A 15,871-nucleotide genomic window follows, 5' to 3' on the forward strand; every position below is an offset into this window, starting at 1 on the left:
GCAGTGCTTACAAAAGGCATTAAGAATAAAAAGAAATAATGCATGAGAAATATGCTAAACATACATTTAGTATAATAAATGTTCTACTGGAATTCAAATGAAGCACAGATCCAGGTTCCCTAATTTATATGATGACCTTCATTCTTGCTGCAATTGCACAAAAATACATTATAATAATTATTTTCATTCCAATCAAAAGGCATCGCTTGGTTTAAAAAATTATGGATAATTTACAGTCTGATGACAATAATTACAACGGTGCTACTTTTTATTTAATTTTGCTTATTATTATATTCTAGATGTTCAGAAAAAGGGTTACTATGAGGACTTAACCTGGTGATTCAATGGGGGTGCGACAGGGACTCCCGTCGTATCCATGGTGGGGACGCCTGCCGCGTCCTTCTCCCTGCGCGCCGATGCACATTCTGAAAGACTAGCCGCACAGCTTGCTTCCGGGTTTGAGCGGCAGCACGGATGACATCATCTCGCTTTGGTGCGAGATTCAAATATTTAAAGGTGCAGTCGCCTTGTGTTTTTGCCCAATGTTAGGTCGATGTCATAGTTCCTGGGTGTGTTTTCTCTGTTACTGACCCTGCCTGTCCCTGATTATGTCTAGTTTGCTTGCCTTGTTTTCAACTACTCTCTTGGATCCTGTTTTGAAGCGCGATATTGGCATGTTTGACCCCGACTGTGACCCTGACTATTCCTATGTCTCCTGTATCTGTACCGCATTGTCTGATTATTACTGACCCAGCCTGGCTTTCGACACTTCTTGTTTCCCATTTTACAACCCCACACTAGGTTCCCTCGCTTGCTCAGAACTCTCTCCTTGGGCCTCACGTGTTAAGACCTGCCGGCATCCGAGTAGCGGAGGGATTGTCCCAAAGCCAAGGGCTTCATAGACGGAAGAGTCCTTTGAGTCTGTTCTGAGTTTGGGACACCCTGCATTACAGTTACAAATTAGAAATTCACATGCAGACATAAAAAAAACTTTCTGACATTACCTTTTTTATCTTTTCCCAACAATACCAGTTTGGGTGGGTATAATGGAGTCTCAATTAAGGATGGACGAAGTTCTGCTATTCTCATCTCATTTGGACGATGCCCAAAAGCTTCCTGCTGGATTACATTCATATTAATAGCACTTTCGGTACCTAACATTACCCGACAGCTAGCATATCCTGGCATAAAATAACATTACTGACTGTTTTAGTCATTCCAATTAGTTGCTCTAATTGAATGGCCTACAGGATTTTGTTCTCAGGAGTGAAACGCGGCAATCATTTTAACAATATGTACTTTGGTTCTAAAATAAACAGCGTAGACATGAATACATTCATATCCAGGATGTGCTATTAATACATTATAAAGGATGTCACTGCCAAACATTTTAATGTGGAATAATTCAATACAACAAAATAATACAAGTATCTGAAAAAAACAGTAGGTGCTATCATTTTCTGGCAATACCTCTAGGTACTCACTGTATAATGCAGATTAAATATTAGCTTGCCACCTTTTGATAATGCCAAAATATGGACGTTGCAGAGGTAACATGCCACACTTATATTTTCACCTTCTCATGTAATAAGTCTATGCAGAAACCCGTTATCCAGAAAGTTCTGAATTACGGCAAGGCCATGTCCGAGACTCCATTTTAATCAGACGATTCAAATTTTTTTTAATTATTAGCTTTTTTCTCTGTAATAATAAAACAGTACTTTGTACCCAATAAATTAATATTTAAATGATTTTTTAGCCGACTAAAGGTATGATGATCCAAATAAGATCCCTTATCTGGAAAATGCTAGGTCCCAAGCATTCTGTGTAATGGTATCTGTTCTATAAATATATATTAAATATAGTGTCTGTAAAATGGATATAAGCACATCTGCTGACCTGCTTTTAACCTATACACTGCTTAGTTAGTAGATGCACTGTAAGTTCACTGACATCTAATCTCTCAAATTTTTGATAAACTACAATTGAATGCACCAAACAAATATTGCCAAAAAAATCAAAACTATTACACATTTTAAAAAAGTCCTTCAACAACACACAGCTTTCTGCTAATACACATCTCAGAAAACCAACTTATAGCACCCTCCTTCTTCCTCAAAATAGCCTATCACCTCAATGCCCCCAAATGTGAATTAAAGTTTGACCAATGAGGGAAAATGTAAGAGACAGAGATGAATGCAACATCTACATTTCGTGAAAGGGAAAAAAGGCCATCAGAGTCTGTGAAAATAGAATAAGGCCTACTGGGAGGATACATACACAGTACTTGAGTGCACAATTATGCATAGGCTAATCAATATTTTATTAATTATTATTAACACCTATAAATAATACAACACGTAACTATTTAAGAACTATATTCATTGCAGTTATGTTATAAGAATCACTGAACAATAAACATTTTAACAAAATGAATTCACTTGAAAAATTAAAACAATAACAATATTAACGATAAAATAGCAGTGACAAGCCCTGGTTAAAATATATACCGTACCTCTGTTCTCTCTGAATGTTCCTCTTTTTCCTTCCTTTTTGGAACATCCACAGAAAAGCTACGGATATTGCCTGAGTCTGATATTTGGCTTTTTTGGAACTCCTTATGTTCCCGATTTGACACCTAAAATTCCAAAACAGTTCTCATCTTTCTTAATAAACATAGCATCGACTGTTATAAAGAGAAAAAACTATAATCTTATGGTGCATTTAACTCTCCTGAAATGTCAAAGAAATCAAAATGTATACAAGTCACATACAAAACACAACAGTCACATACCAAAATGCAGTAGTGAGCATTTCCAGGCAATAAATGTCCACCAGCAGATATTCCAATTCTATGCAATGGAAAGTGATATCTGGGCATTTTGTTGCCACCTGTGACACACCGGCAACAAAACACCATGTATGCCATTGCCCTAATGCCCTTAAATCATGTTTATTTACTAGTGTTAAACTAGCCTGATGAAACCTGGTTAAGACTGTTGTCTGCCACTGACCTGGACTTGGCAATATTGTTAAATTATTTGTTGGTTGAGACATTGTTGCTTTTCAGGTTATTAAATACATTTTATAAAGTATTGTTACTGTGTCAACAACATTAGTTTATCAATACAACATGGTGTAGCCATCATATAATTTTAGTCTCCTGTATCAAAAACTCACCATTACTTGATACGGCAGGAGATCCGTAAAGGCTAGCTGACTGTCAGTATCTCCTGTAGAAGAAATTATGTTTGGCAGTAGCAAAATGTCTTGCTACTGCTGCACATAATGTCTGCCAACTGAAATGGAAGGTATTGGAGGTTGTACCTAAATCACCTAAAGGGGGTGACCGTACTACGATGCTACTGCAAAGAGAAGCACGCTGGATTAGACGCTTGGATTGTGTTTACCCAAAAGGGACGAATGAAGAGCTAAACCTAGCATGCTTTCTGTAAACTATTTAATGTATTAATTACTTTTTTCTTCTACAGGAGATACTAAGTAAAATGTATTTAATAACCTGAAAAGCAACAATGTCTCAAACAACAAATAATGTAACAATATTGAGAGATTAATAACATTTTCTATAGCTAGTGCCTGGATAGGCCTAATGGCAGTTTCCTTTAAGCACAGGCTAGACTATTGATGTATTGGCCTGGTCGGATATTTCACAAACAACTTCAACTTCAAGTGGATTTTTGGTGGACATTCTGCTATATTATATGTTTTACTCACATTAATTGGTTAATTGATATCACTTTGACCTACCCACAATGCATCACATTAGGTGAAAGGTCATATAATACTTAAATGCTCACACCTTGTATGTTCCTGCACATTTTATAAAGGGCCTAGCCTGAAACATGTTGTGTTCTTCGCGTTCCCAATAAAATTTTGCAGTCAAAGAATACTGCTGTGGATTTGTCCTGCACTTGGATTTCTCTTTTGATTGACTCTATTGGGGGATTGACACAGGATACCCCCCAGGATAACCAGAACCAAACAACTAAACGGTGAGCTGCAGCCTATCTATATTCAATAGAGTGAATTTACCTCAGACTTCATGTCCTTTGTCGATACTGGCCATTTATGCTCATATTTTTCCTTGAGATTTTGTTCAGCACTTGGTGTTGGTATGGAATTTTCCAATGACGATCCAAGGCTTCCTTTGACGACCAAGCTTTGCACCGATTTGACCATATTCTTTAAATCTTCAGGATATGGTGTTGGGTAGCGTTTAAGGTTAATTTCCACCTAAATTAAGACAATAAAAAATCTATAGTGATACAGATTAAATATAATGCTGGCTTCATACAAGCTGTCTATCTGCAATAAGAATTTAGTAAGAAGATATTTTGGTGCATAATTCTACTCTACCAAACATTCCTAAAGATTTAGCTTCCTTCTTTAAGGTTATTTCCCACATCTTATTTACAAGGTGAACAGACTTAAATATAATTAAAAAGATATAATGGGAAAAGTTTTCTGCTCTTTGAAAACCCCAAACAAATTTTCTCTTCCTTTAACTCACTGCTCTCCCCTTCCCCACCTACTTCATGTACTTCAGTCTCTGCTCAAGATATTGTTGAACACTTCAAAAGCAAAATTAATACTATCATAAGCAAACACGCAACCAAACCATTCTAGCCATTTATTTCCCTCCCTTCCCATTTCCCAGTCTTTTCTGTGCTCCTTCTCCCCTGTGACTGAAGAGGAAGTCTCAGAACTTTATGATTTATGATCACCACTTGCCTACTTGATCCCATTCTTCCAAACTTCTCTGCAATCACAATAGCTGGTACTTCAGCACTCTTGCACTCTGTGCCAGATTAAAAATCTTCCTTGAATTTGACATTAGTATTTAGAAAACAGTACAGGGAGTCCTCAAGTTCATACACCCGACTTAAGGTGGCTATAGACGTAACAAAAGATCTTTCCAAGAAATATTGTTTGTTTCAATACACATGCGTAGAGCTGAATCATCAGATACAGATAGAATTCTACCTGTATCTGACGATTCAGCTCTAACAATGGCCAATGTTCGAGTACCTTCAAAGCCACCCGATCAAAATTTTCCATCCAGCCAACCAATACCCAAGTCTTCTGCCGATAACGGTCGGCTCTTTCCCACCATACATGCACTGAATAAGCGTCTATGGCTACCTTTACATACAACTCATACTTACATACAGAGGCAATTACAGTAATGTACTGTGGTTTGCTTGGCCTTTATTAGTGTAGGGACCCTTAGGGTTAACATGTCCCCTATGGCTTTAATTCCCTACACTTCCTCATTTCCCTAGTTGCTGGGCAGATGCCCATGTAGCTAGTTGTGATTTGCATAGTTGTGCTATTGGCCAGGAGGCGCTGTGACCACACCCTGTCATAATTTGTATAGTGAGAGAGAAGGGGTGGGTCTGGCTGCTGGATGCTGATCCAGCTGGGCGTATCCAGGGGGGCCTGGGTACAGCAAGGCCCAGTGGAGCCATGTGTCCTAGAGGCACCAGTACCTCTAGAAGGATAAGTCGGGAGCAGAGACCCTGTGAATGAGGCTAGTGAGTGGCAGGGATTATATCTGTTATAGACTCTCTAGGAGAGTAAGATAGAGAGTATAAATAGTAAGCTTGGCTCCAACTAGGAGGGATTGCAAGGAGGAAGTTCTCCTTTCAGGCAAGACTGTCCTGTAGTATAGGGACACAGCCTTATAGGGATTAGGTCTAGTGAGTTCCTTGATCCCCTGTGTGAGGATCCAGGTCAAGGTGCTGAGATCATGAGGGTGCCTCTATCCAGGTGGAGTTCCACTGTGCCTGTACATTCTGCATCTACCTCTGTAGCTCTGTGTGAGCGGGGTGTGCATATATATGCTATATATACTTATGTAAGTAAACCTGTGGATCATTTGTCTCATACAAATACAATTTATTCTGTTATACTGCAAGAACCTCCTGGCGTCCATTTGTTTCCTGTTTTATAGCACAGTAACCTGGGGTAGTTGCAGTTGCACTACACTACATCGTGAATCTTCCACTTAGTGAAGGCCCTAGCCTGGGGTGTTTGAGTCACATGTAACCCATGCTCTAAGCACTAGCTGGACATTAACCCCTGTTTGGTCTGCTTAGCCAAGTTAGCATTACATTAGCATTTAGCTTTAATAAACCACCTGCCCCAATCCCGTCTGACATGTGTTGTCTACTGCAGAGCACAGAAAGGAAAAATACATATGCACAGAAAGGTACAAATAAATACTATGTTAAGACAGACATCTGTCTTGTTGCATTTAATACGTAAATGTATATGTTTCAACTTACATACAATTTCAACTTAAGAACAAACCTACAGACCCTATCTCATTTGTAACCTGTCTATGTAGTTTAAAAAAGTAAACTGGTTAAATAGATGAGCATATCAATGGAAATGGAAATGCCAAATTAATCGGGTCACAGGGGTTCAGTTGTTAGCACTGCTACCTTGCAAATGCTGAAATTGATTGTGACCTGGACACAATCTGCAAGCATTTTGTATGGGTTCTAGACATAGGTCCAGTATTTATATTGTTTCTTGAAAATGTTATTGCGCCTCTGCTGTGGATTCTAAATTTTCAAACCACATGCTAAAACTATGCCTTAAAGGATCATTCTGACTACATTTTGTTTGTGATAAGACATGCAGAGATCACTGTCAACCTCAAGAAAGTCATGAAACCACTGGAAGATAAGAATTAAAAAGATTATTCGCTAACTTCACATAGTAGTTGCTACCCAAATACAATGAAATGGTCCCTTATGTAAATCTCCCTACTTGGTCCACAAACAGTACCAGTTCCCACTACCTAGAGAATACCTTAATACTGAATCTAAACACTGTATTTGAACAAGTGCTCACATCACAACTGCTTAACTAGTCTGTTCCTTTGAACAAAATGTAATAAAATATATTGTCCTCTAATGTACAGGTCAGATTTAGTTGAGCATTTCTAAATATACATATGCCATTGATGTTAAAATTAAAGATTTACCCACACAACTGATGGAAAGGGAACCCTGCATGCTACATTTTCCTCCAGTATACACAAGCAAAGTCTGTAGTGTACAGTTAACTTTAACCTGCCCTAATTTAATCTAACTGGTTTCTGGATTTATAAAAAAACTGCATTATGAATATCATCATATTTTTGAGTGAGCTGCACCATTTTTCTGAAATAAATCATTTTCTCCTTGATTGTAAAAGCAGTCCCCTGGCATTTTATTGATCTATTAGAAAATGTCTTTCAGACAGATTATGTAGTTTAGTATACCCTCATCATAAATGAACAAAGTTAATAGAATATACACATTGAATTAGTATCTTTTGACACAACACAACAGCTCTCCTGGTCAAGAACACTTTTTTACATGGAGCAATCTATTTGTATTGCAAAAAAATTACTGATCTATGTAGATACTGTTCATAGAACTGAATGCTCAAGGTCCACAAAATATGTTGTGTTAAACAATGTTTATTCTGTTAAACTCTTATGCTTTGTCTGCTTGCAAAAATAAACAGTGTGGTGCTTCTTTTTGGAGACTGAAAGGTACAGCAGGATTTTTAGAAATAGGTTTTATATAGTCCTGTCATGTGACTTTGTTTGTGCACAAATCATATGACATATAATAATTATATTGTTGAATACTAAACCCAATAAAATATTGTGTGTGTGGGTAGCCAGCTCATTATTTGTATAGTTATAAATAAAAAAGAGAAAACAATTGGGCTTTGACATAAAACAATCACTATATTAGAGAATACAGAGGGGTTTTTAAAGTGCAGGACACAATGGGGCCCATGTTTAAAACCTTGATTTATTCTGGTCAAGGTTTTCAGGGGAAAAAACTTCTTTTTAGAGATTTATCTTACCCAAAAGCTGCTAAAAATACGCTATCTCAAACTAGCCGAGGTCATGTACAATTCAATGGATGTCCCTGAAGTTATTTCTTGACATCATGATTGATGATAACCTAAAAAAGTAGTGTTTTCGCATCGAAAACTCTATAACATTGAGTTTTCAGAGCATCAAACATACGATTTGATTTGACGCTCAATTTTGTTGTGACATTTTGTCAATCTGTTTTTTTCCAGAAAAATTATTGGTAAATGAGTTAATATCATGGAAGGGCGTTTGGGTGGAATTGGTTTCCAAAAAAAATTAGATTAATTCGAGTTTTAGTAAATGTGCCCCTGTGTGTAAAGAGCAAAAAAAAAGACTGCAATCATTAGGCAACACTCAATCCAAGAAAGGCAGGGGGTGCGAGGCGCATCAGAGCACTTGCACCCTTAGTGCTTTAACATTTGATCCCCAGGGTAAAGTAAATGACCCATGTAAGGATATTGAACTTGAACTAAATTTGCATATTATCAACCATATTCCATCCTGCAGCTGCTAGATCCATTATTTCCCAACATGTCATCCACTTTTGACCTCAGCAGCCTCTGGACTGTGCTTCTCAAACTATGAAGCTGGCTAAAAATATGGTGTGGTTCAAGAAGCTAATAATCTCCTCTGCACTGATAATAAGATGGCTGAAGAAAGAATATTTGCATTGTAATTTTGTGGCTAAAAAGTATGAGCATCCCTATACTGTGCATTGTAGACTAGACATCTTGAGGCATTAACTTGTTTTTAGCATCCTACCCATCTACATATACTGCCACCAGGACTACTAAAGTTGTTCTCCTCACAAAGTTTCACTTGTGTCTAGTGATAACCAAACACAAAGAGAAATCTCATGTGGTCTGTTTTCATCCCACCCAGTATTTTCTCTTGTGAAAGCCAGACTTCAATTTGTTTAGTAACATTTTTAGGTGTTAATGCCAAACATTGTATTGGGATAGGTACTCTTGTGACGTGGTGTCCCTGACCCTTCTGTGATAGTTGACCGAGTAACGCACACACCACAGCTCTTGGGAACATAAAATACCACTTTAGTTATGAATAAACTGGAGGTTCACACATCTCTTTGAATGAACTCAAGAACAGTGTATTGTCAAACACCAGCACAGTTGTATATTATTTTTTTCCATTATTTTTTTCCATGTACTCATGACACACTCACCAGGCAGTTAGTATTCCCAGGCCACTAGGCTCCAGCATACTGCCTATTTCCCAGCACCTTCCTTCCTTCCAGGGATGCTGTACCTTCTTACAGACTTTTAGCAGAGCAGTCAATCTTGCATTTGAGGCACACTAAGCCATAATTGACCTAGTCCCTCTTCCACTGGGTCCCTAACTGGGCAAAGTGCTGCCTGAACACTGGTCCTCCCTACCTCCTCGTTGGAGCCTCAGCTGCTCAACTGGCTACGCCATCAGTGATCTCCAACAACTCTATCCAACTACTGTTTAACCTAACTAATCCTATCAACTACACCTCTGAGGTGGCCTCAGAGGAGGCTCGCTGGCATCAATGCACTATCCACTTCTCATTGGACAAAGTGGTAACTTGCCCTTCCCTTTATATAGCTTGTCCTGCTTAACAACACTACCTGGTGCCCACACATCAAATAGCAATTTTTACATAACATACTTTATTCTACTCCTTGTACACTCACAACACTTAACTGTTTGAGAAAACAAGTAAGAAAATATATTAACTGAGATCTATCTCATTCAGATTTTATTGTACTTGTTTATAATAATTATGCATTGGTTAACTCTGATTCACAAAACATTCCACCCCAAGTTAGACTGGTGGTGGGAGCCTACCTGCCCCAGGTATGCATCTACATTCTGGGAGTGATCCAATACACTGATCTGTATGGGCAGGGCACGAGATGACATTATTGGTGGTGCCTCTTACAACTTCAATCCCCATGAAACACAAATCCTGCAGGTATGTAGCTACAAACCCTTGGTTGGGGAGAGGCGGCTAGCTTATGTACTAAAAACTCCTAATAAAAGTTTTAGTTCTGAATTCTGCATTATATTCAGTACATTCATGTCCCTTTATTGTGTTATTGTTGTTGTTTGACTGTTTTCTAATCTATCAATAACCAGTTTCAACGTCAACTATGCTATCTAATCTATCTATCTATCATCTATCTATCTATCTATCTATCTATCTATCTATCTATCTATCTATCTATCTATCTATCTATCGTTCTATCCATACATCTATCTGTATGTGTATCAATCTATATTACCAACTGAGCAGCACCCTCCCTTCTTTAGTTGTAATCTACACCTCAAGAATAAAAAAGACAAATAAATTAAGCAGTGGCCTATGCTAAACACCCACAGTATATTAATGTCTACAAGGTGCTGAAAGCAAGATTTATTTACTTTTATAAATGCAAACTGGCTACTGGGCTGACATTTGACAAAGTTAAAGCAAATGCAAATATATACAAAAAGCACTTAAGCGTATACAATTCACATCTTCAAATAACAATTATTACTAAATAATTTGCATTATCAAGCATGGGTAGAATAATAAAGTCTGCTGGCTAACTCAGAGTCCCATAAATAAATATTCAAAGCTCTTAATTGCTCTGTTATTTGTAGGAATACTTTAAAGAACTGACACTTTGAAAAGTTGATGATATATGAGCACCCTGCACTATACATAATAATTAACTTGACTCATTACATTTTGCAAGAAAAATCAGCATAAAGTTTTTCCAACAGATTTTTACTATTGTACTGTAATTTAGAGAACAAACATAACCACTGAACTTTGGAAGTAACTTTCTGCATGAATTAGGGGCATATTTATCATGGGTTGAATTTCGAGTATTAAAAAAAAAAACCAAAAAAAAAAAACCACCAATCAAAATTTATTAAAATAATCAATTTTTTTTTAAAAAATGAGTGAATAGGATCGAGCTGCAAATTCAATTCAAATTTTTTTCACCAAAAATAAAAACAGGCCAAACGACTCCAAATTGATTGTATGAGGTCCCCCATAGCCTAAAACACAAATTTGGCAGATTTTAGATGTCAAATTTGAATTCTTTATGGGACAGTACATGATCAATTTCAATGAAATCAAATCAAATTTGGACTATTCTCTAGTCGAATTACACTGAAAATAAACTCAAAATTAAAATTTAGAAATTCAAATTTTCAATTCAACCCTTGATAAATCTGCCCCTATTTTTTAATGAATTTCGATTGGTCATTTTTTTTTTAAATTTCGAGTTTATGGGAGTTGATGGGATTTTTTAGAAACTCCCATAAACTCGAAATTTGACCCTTGATAAATATGACCCTTAATGTAGAGTTAGCAAATGCTTTACAATGTCATCTGCCCAGCCTTTTTTTTTTTAAGAATGATTTCATTTAAGTTGTTAGAACCTGTCTCTGTATTACTTTTGCCTGTCCATTTAATTTCAATATAGGTTATATCCTTCAAAGTGTATAAACTTATATGCCAAAAATACAGTGTTAAAATTAAAGTAAGTGTAAAATAAGCAGAATATTTCAAAAGCTCCACACATGAACGAAGACCATTTATCATAATCAAAGAAATAATCCATTACAAAAACCAAAGAGGCCTTTTTATAAATACTAACACCCAAGGGTGATGGCATGCTGCATACTATGTGCTTTTATTACTGCTACAAGTGCAGGTATGGGACCTATTATCCAGAATGCTCAGGACCTAGAGTGTTCCAGATAAGGGATCTTTCCATAATTTGCATCCCTGCTAAAAAATAATAACTTAAACATTAAATAAACTCAATAGGATTTTTTTTGCCTCCAGTAAGGATTCATTACCTTTTAGTTGGGATCAAGTACAAGGTACTGTTTTATTATTACAGAGAAAGGGAAATATTTAAAAATGTGAATTATTGGATATGGCCTTCCTGCAATTCAGAACTTTCTGGATAACAGGTTTCAGATACTATACCTTTAGTGGTGATCAAACATTTAGGAATGCCATTGGTAATGCTGAAGAAGGTCACACAAATGTATTATCATTAAAATGAACCTTGATGCAGCTCATACCTTTCAGCCTTTAATAATGGGGAAGTTAGAGGAACATATGTGATGGTCCTCTTATGGCATTCCCATTACAGTGCACTTTATAAGAGAATACTATCTACAGTAGTTGTAGAGTGTTTACATAAGCAATTAGTTAAAAGAGAAACAATAATTAGTTTGATATTACCAACCAGTATCAGAAAAGCCTTGTACTGTCACTGGAAAAAGCTGCACTATTAAAATGGAAATATTCTTTATAAAATGTACAACACAGGTATTCTCAGCCCACTCTCTCTCTTCAGATTACTTTCCCCTCTTGAAATTCTATGAGAGCATCTAACAACCATTCTTTACTTACTTGACCTCCAATCAATTCCATCCAATTTCTCTCTGACAAAAACAATTCCTTTATGACAATAACCTACTTTAACACATCAGTCTTGGAGCCCAAGCAGCGATGCAACAGAAACTACACTTGTAACAATTTCTATTGACCTTAATCCTTCTGCTTATTTTGACAAAGCTGACACTGCACATTTTATCCCTCCACAATATCCCTTTTGCTGAAAATTCTCTCTCTACACTGCATATTTTTTTCTGTTGCTTTTCATCAATTAATTCTTTTATAGGCAAAGTAAATCCATAGATAGAATTATGTGTGCATACATTTTTCCTTAAGCGCTTTAGCAATTCATTTTCATTTTTCCAGCTCCATGATTGCTGTCAGGATGGCAGCACAGAGGTTAACTCGCTGTTTACCAATTAGACAGCTCACTCCACAGAAAAATCTCAGTGTTGGTTTATTGCTAGTTGTGGCAAACTTTGAGAACGCAGAGCAGCTTCCATCAGTCTAGCAGTCTCTATTACAGACAAAAACCCAAGTGTGCTGTCAGATTGGGTCATGAACCCTGGCCAGTACTATCAGTCTTCCCATCTCCTCTCCTTGATTGTCTTTATTACAAATATATATATATATATCAATTATCAGTAGACCAGCACTCCCTTTTAAAATGTAATATTTTTTATTGTTGTCATGGTAAAAAAAATATTACATTTTAAAAGGGAGTGATGGTCTACTGATAATTGATACACATATAATTACCGTGCACCCGCCATCAGCAGCAGCCTTGGAGTGCGGATACTCATTGGAGAGAGTATATATATATATATATATATATATATATATATATATATATATATACTTTCTCTTTTATAAATCAAAGTCTCAAAAGTCTTCTGACTTGAAATTACACTTGATTCTGCCCTTTATGTATTACATCCATACTCTTTAAATATTTTCTCTACAAGCCCTGAGGCATTTATTATTCTGCCTTACGCGTTTCATACCCTCTGGTACTTAGTCATAGTCAGTTTACCACAGCCTCAGCCTTTCTCCTCCATCTTTCTTCTTTCCTTCACTAATATCCACTTTTTTGCCTCTTCTATGTTCTCAGCACTGTATAGAATTGTTATCCTAAATCCAGTCTTCCATATTTAAAAAAACAAAAACCCATAAGAGTATTCGCTCATCTTTCAGCCTTATTATTCCACATTTTAAACACGCTGTCTGAATGCTTTAACATTCCTATCCACTATTATACATTATTACACACACATATATACTCATTTAAATCATGTTATACCACGTCTCAGTTTTATTTTAATATCTTTGTCCCTTGCTTGTACAAAGAGCACTAATTATCTGCAATAATAATATATAAGTTAAAATATAAGTTTTACATAAGTACTTGAGCTGACTGACAGGGAGTCAGATTTTATTTCATTTTAAAAACAACCTCTCGCACATGGACATGACATTCTTTCCCTGTAATAATGAAACCACCTCCTGTGCTGTGTGGGTACAGGGAAACATTTCATTATTTGCCATTACAGCATTTCACAAAGCAGCATAACTGCCAGCCATATCCTTTAAAAGAGCATGCACAGCGTGATGATAGCAGCCATTTCCTGCAATGAAAAACTATTTAAAATGTGAATTATTCGATTTATGTTGTGAGATGGCGTATAAAGTACATTTGATAAGTGGTTAAAAAAACATATTCTGAGAAAGCACAATGCTTATGTAAAACAAGTACGGAGTTGTGCACTGATGCCAGGTCAAAGGTAGGCCTTAGTTCTACTTGTGCTTATTGCCCTTCGTGAATTCAGCACTCAATCCTAATGATTAGACACCCAACATTGGTGTGCCATAGATATATTTTCTTCTTCTCCGACATACAAAAAGTTATTGTCATGATAAGACTCAAGAAGCCCAAAGGTTCTCATCCCGATGACAATTTTTGTATATCTATTTGTGGCTTTAGACAAATAATTATTTTTCTCTGACAACAACTGCACTAATTGGCAGCCAAACAACTCTGTGTACATACATATAGTTAGTAAATATACATATGAGAAATATTTATGTAATATGAATGTAATTTTATCATTCTTAATGGACTTACAACCACCATGGAAGCATATGTTTGTGGTGGATAGAAGAGCAGATCTTTATTAAAGTGAATTATTACACTGGATTTTCCCATTATGTGCCATGTATGTACATTTAATAATGCATTAACTTTACCTGACCTTGAGGCTCTGTGTGTCAGGGGAATAAAACAGAAGTCTTAGAATTGTATATCTAGAATACATTTAAAGCAAGCCAAATAAAGAAAAGGAACAGTAATAAATGACAAGGACAATGTAATACTGCTCTTCCAGCTGATTAAAATGAGAGGTCTTTTTTTCTGGAGAATGCTATTAAAGCATCCTCCAGCTGAAATAATTAATGGTGGCCATAGCCAAATGTTCCAATTTATTAGATTGGCCTTTGTATGAATGTGATGCAAATTGAAAATGATCATTTATAGATGCAAATATTTGTGAACAGTGTCAATGCTTACTTCCATTTCAGCACACTTGCACTTGTACACCACAGTGTGCATTTATAAATCCAGTAAATCTAGGTATTGTCTACATTTCTTTGCCATCTAATGATACACAAGTTGCGTTACTGCATTTTTTCAATAGTGAGTTGAAGAACAAAAACTTCAACAAAAGATTAAAAGGCTGCAAATTGTCTACATCATGCCTATAGTAAAAGGTAACTAGTTCATTCACAAAGCCAAATGTAGATCAGGAAAAGCTGCACACTAGCAGGAAAAAAAAACCTCATTGATTGACTTATTAGCTAGGAAGTTGGAATGGGTGGAAGTCAGGACACAAAGAGTCAGTGGCATCCTGACTACTATTAAATTAAATAATTTTGATGTGGCAAAGGGCATAGGAGCATATCTAGAGATCCATATAGCCTGGTATTAATTTAGAAAGGTCAAAATTTAGATGTGCAGCCAATGAGGCTCCTGTAGCACAATTAGAAAGGCCACAACAACATTCTAGCAGTAACAACTAGACCCAAGGGTGTACAAATACAGTAGAAATTGTGTACAAATACAGTGCCCACAGTGGTCTATCAGTACTAAGAGAGACACTGTAATGTCCTAGCTATACAAATCCAAAGCCCACTGCAACTTTAAATGTACAAATCATGTGCTAGCAGTTCTTTACAGTGCTATTGCAGTGGCCCAGCACTACAAAATATTGTCCTTGCAGTACGGTGCTAACACTGTTCTACCAACAATTACACAGACCCTATATATGCTGAGCCTTCGTTACATCAGGAGAACATATGCAGTGCCCACAATATTGTAGTAATAAAGATGTAGGAAACATCGTACTAGCAATTCAGTATTGGTATATCCCAGCAGTACATGTTAATTCTAATTTCTTATTCTAGTGTCTTATTTCCTCCCTCCCACTTTTGTCTCTTCATTTCCCTTGTTTTAAAAGGGAACTAAATTACTCCAAACAAATGAATGTTAAAATAGTCACTGTGCTCTTCTGAGCACTTTT

The 15,871-nt window shown here is 36.5% G+C and overlaps 1 protein-coding gene across 7 annotated transcripts in view; it reads right to left on the minus strand.

The window, feature by feature from the left end:
• LOC108714205 (leucine-rich repeat-containing protein 7) overlaps positions 1-15,871 on the minus strand; it is a 218,928-nt gene that overhangs the window by 48,173 nt on the left and 154,884 nt on the right. For 6 of the 7 annotated variants that reach the window (XM_041590354.1, XM_041590355.1, XM_041590358.1 and 3 more), the window contains 3 exons: positions 4,054-4,254; positions 2,516-2,638; positions 1,005-1,119 (listed from right to left, as the gene is read on the minus strand). In XM_041590354.1, the coding sequence (XP_041446288.1) occupies positions 1,005-1,119; positions 2,516-2,638; positions 4,054-4,254 (439 nt within the window). The remainder of the gene's footprint in view (positions 1-1,004; positions 1,120-2,515; positions 2,639-4,053; positions 4,255-15,871) is intronic. The other variant, XM_018258200.2, reaches the window with a different exon arrangement.

The sequence above is a fragment of the Xenopus laevis genome, chromosome 4L (genome assembly GCF_017654675.1).
Source record: "Xenopus laevis strain J_2021 chromosome 4L, Xenopus_laevis_v10.1, whole genome shotgun sequence".
Lineage (NCBI taxonomy): Eukaryota > Metazoa > Chordata > Amphibia > Anura > Pipidae > Xenopus > Xenopus laevis.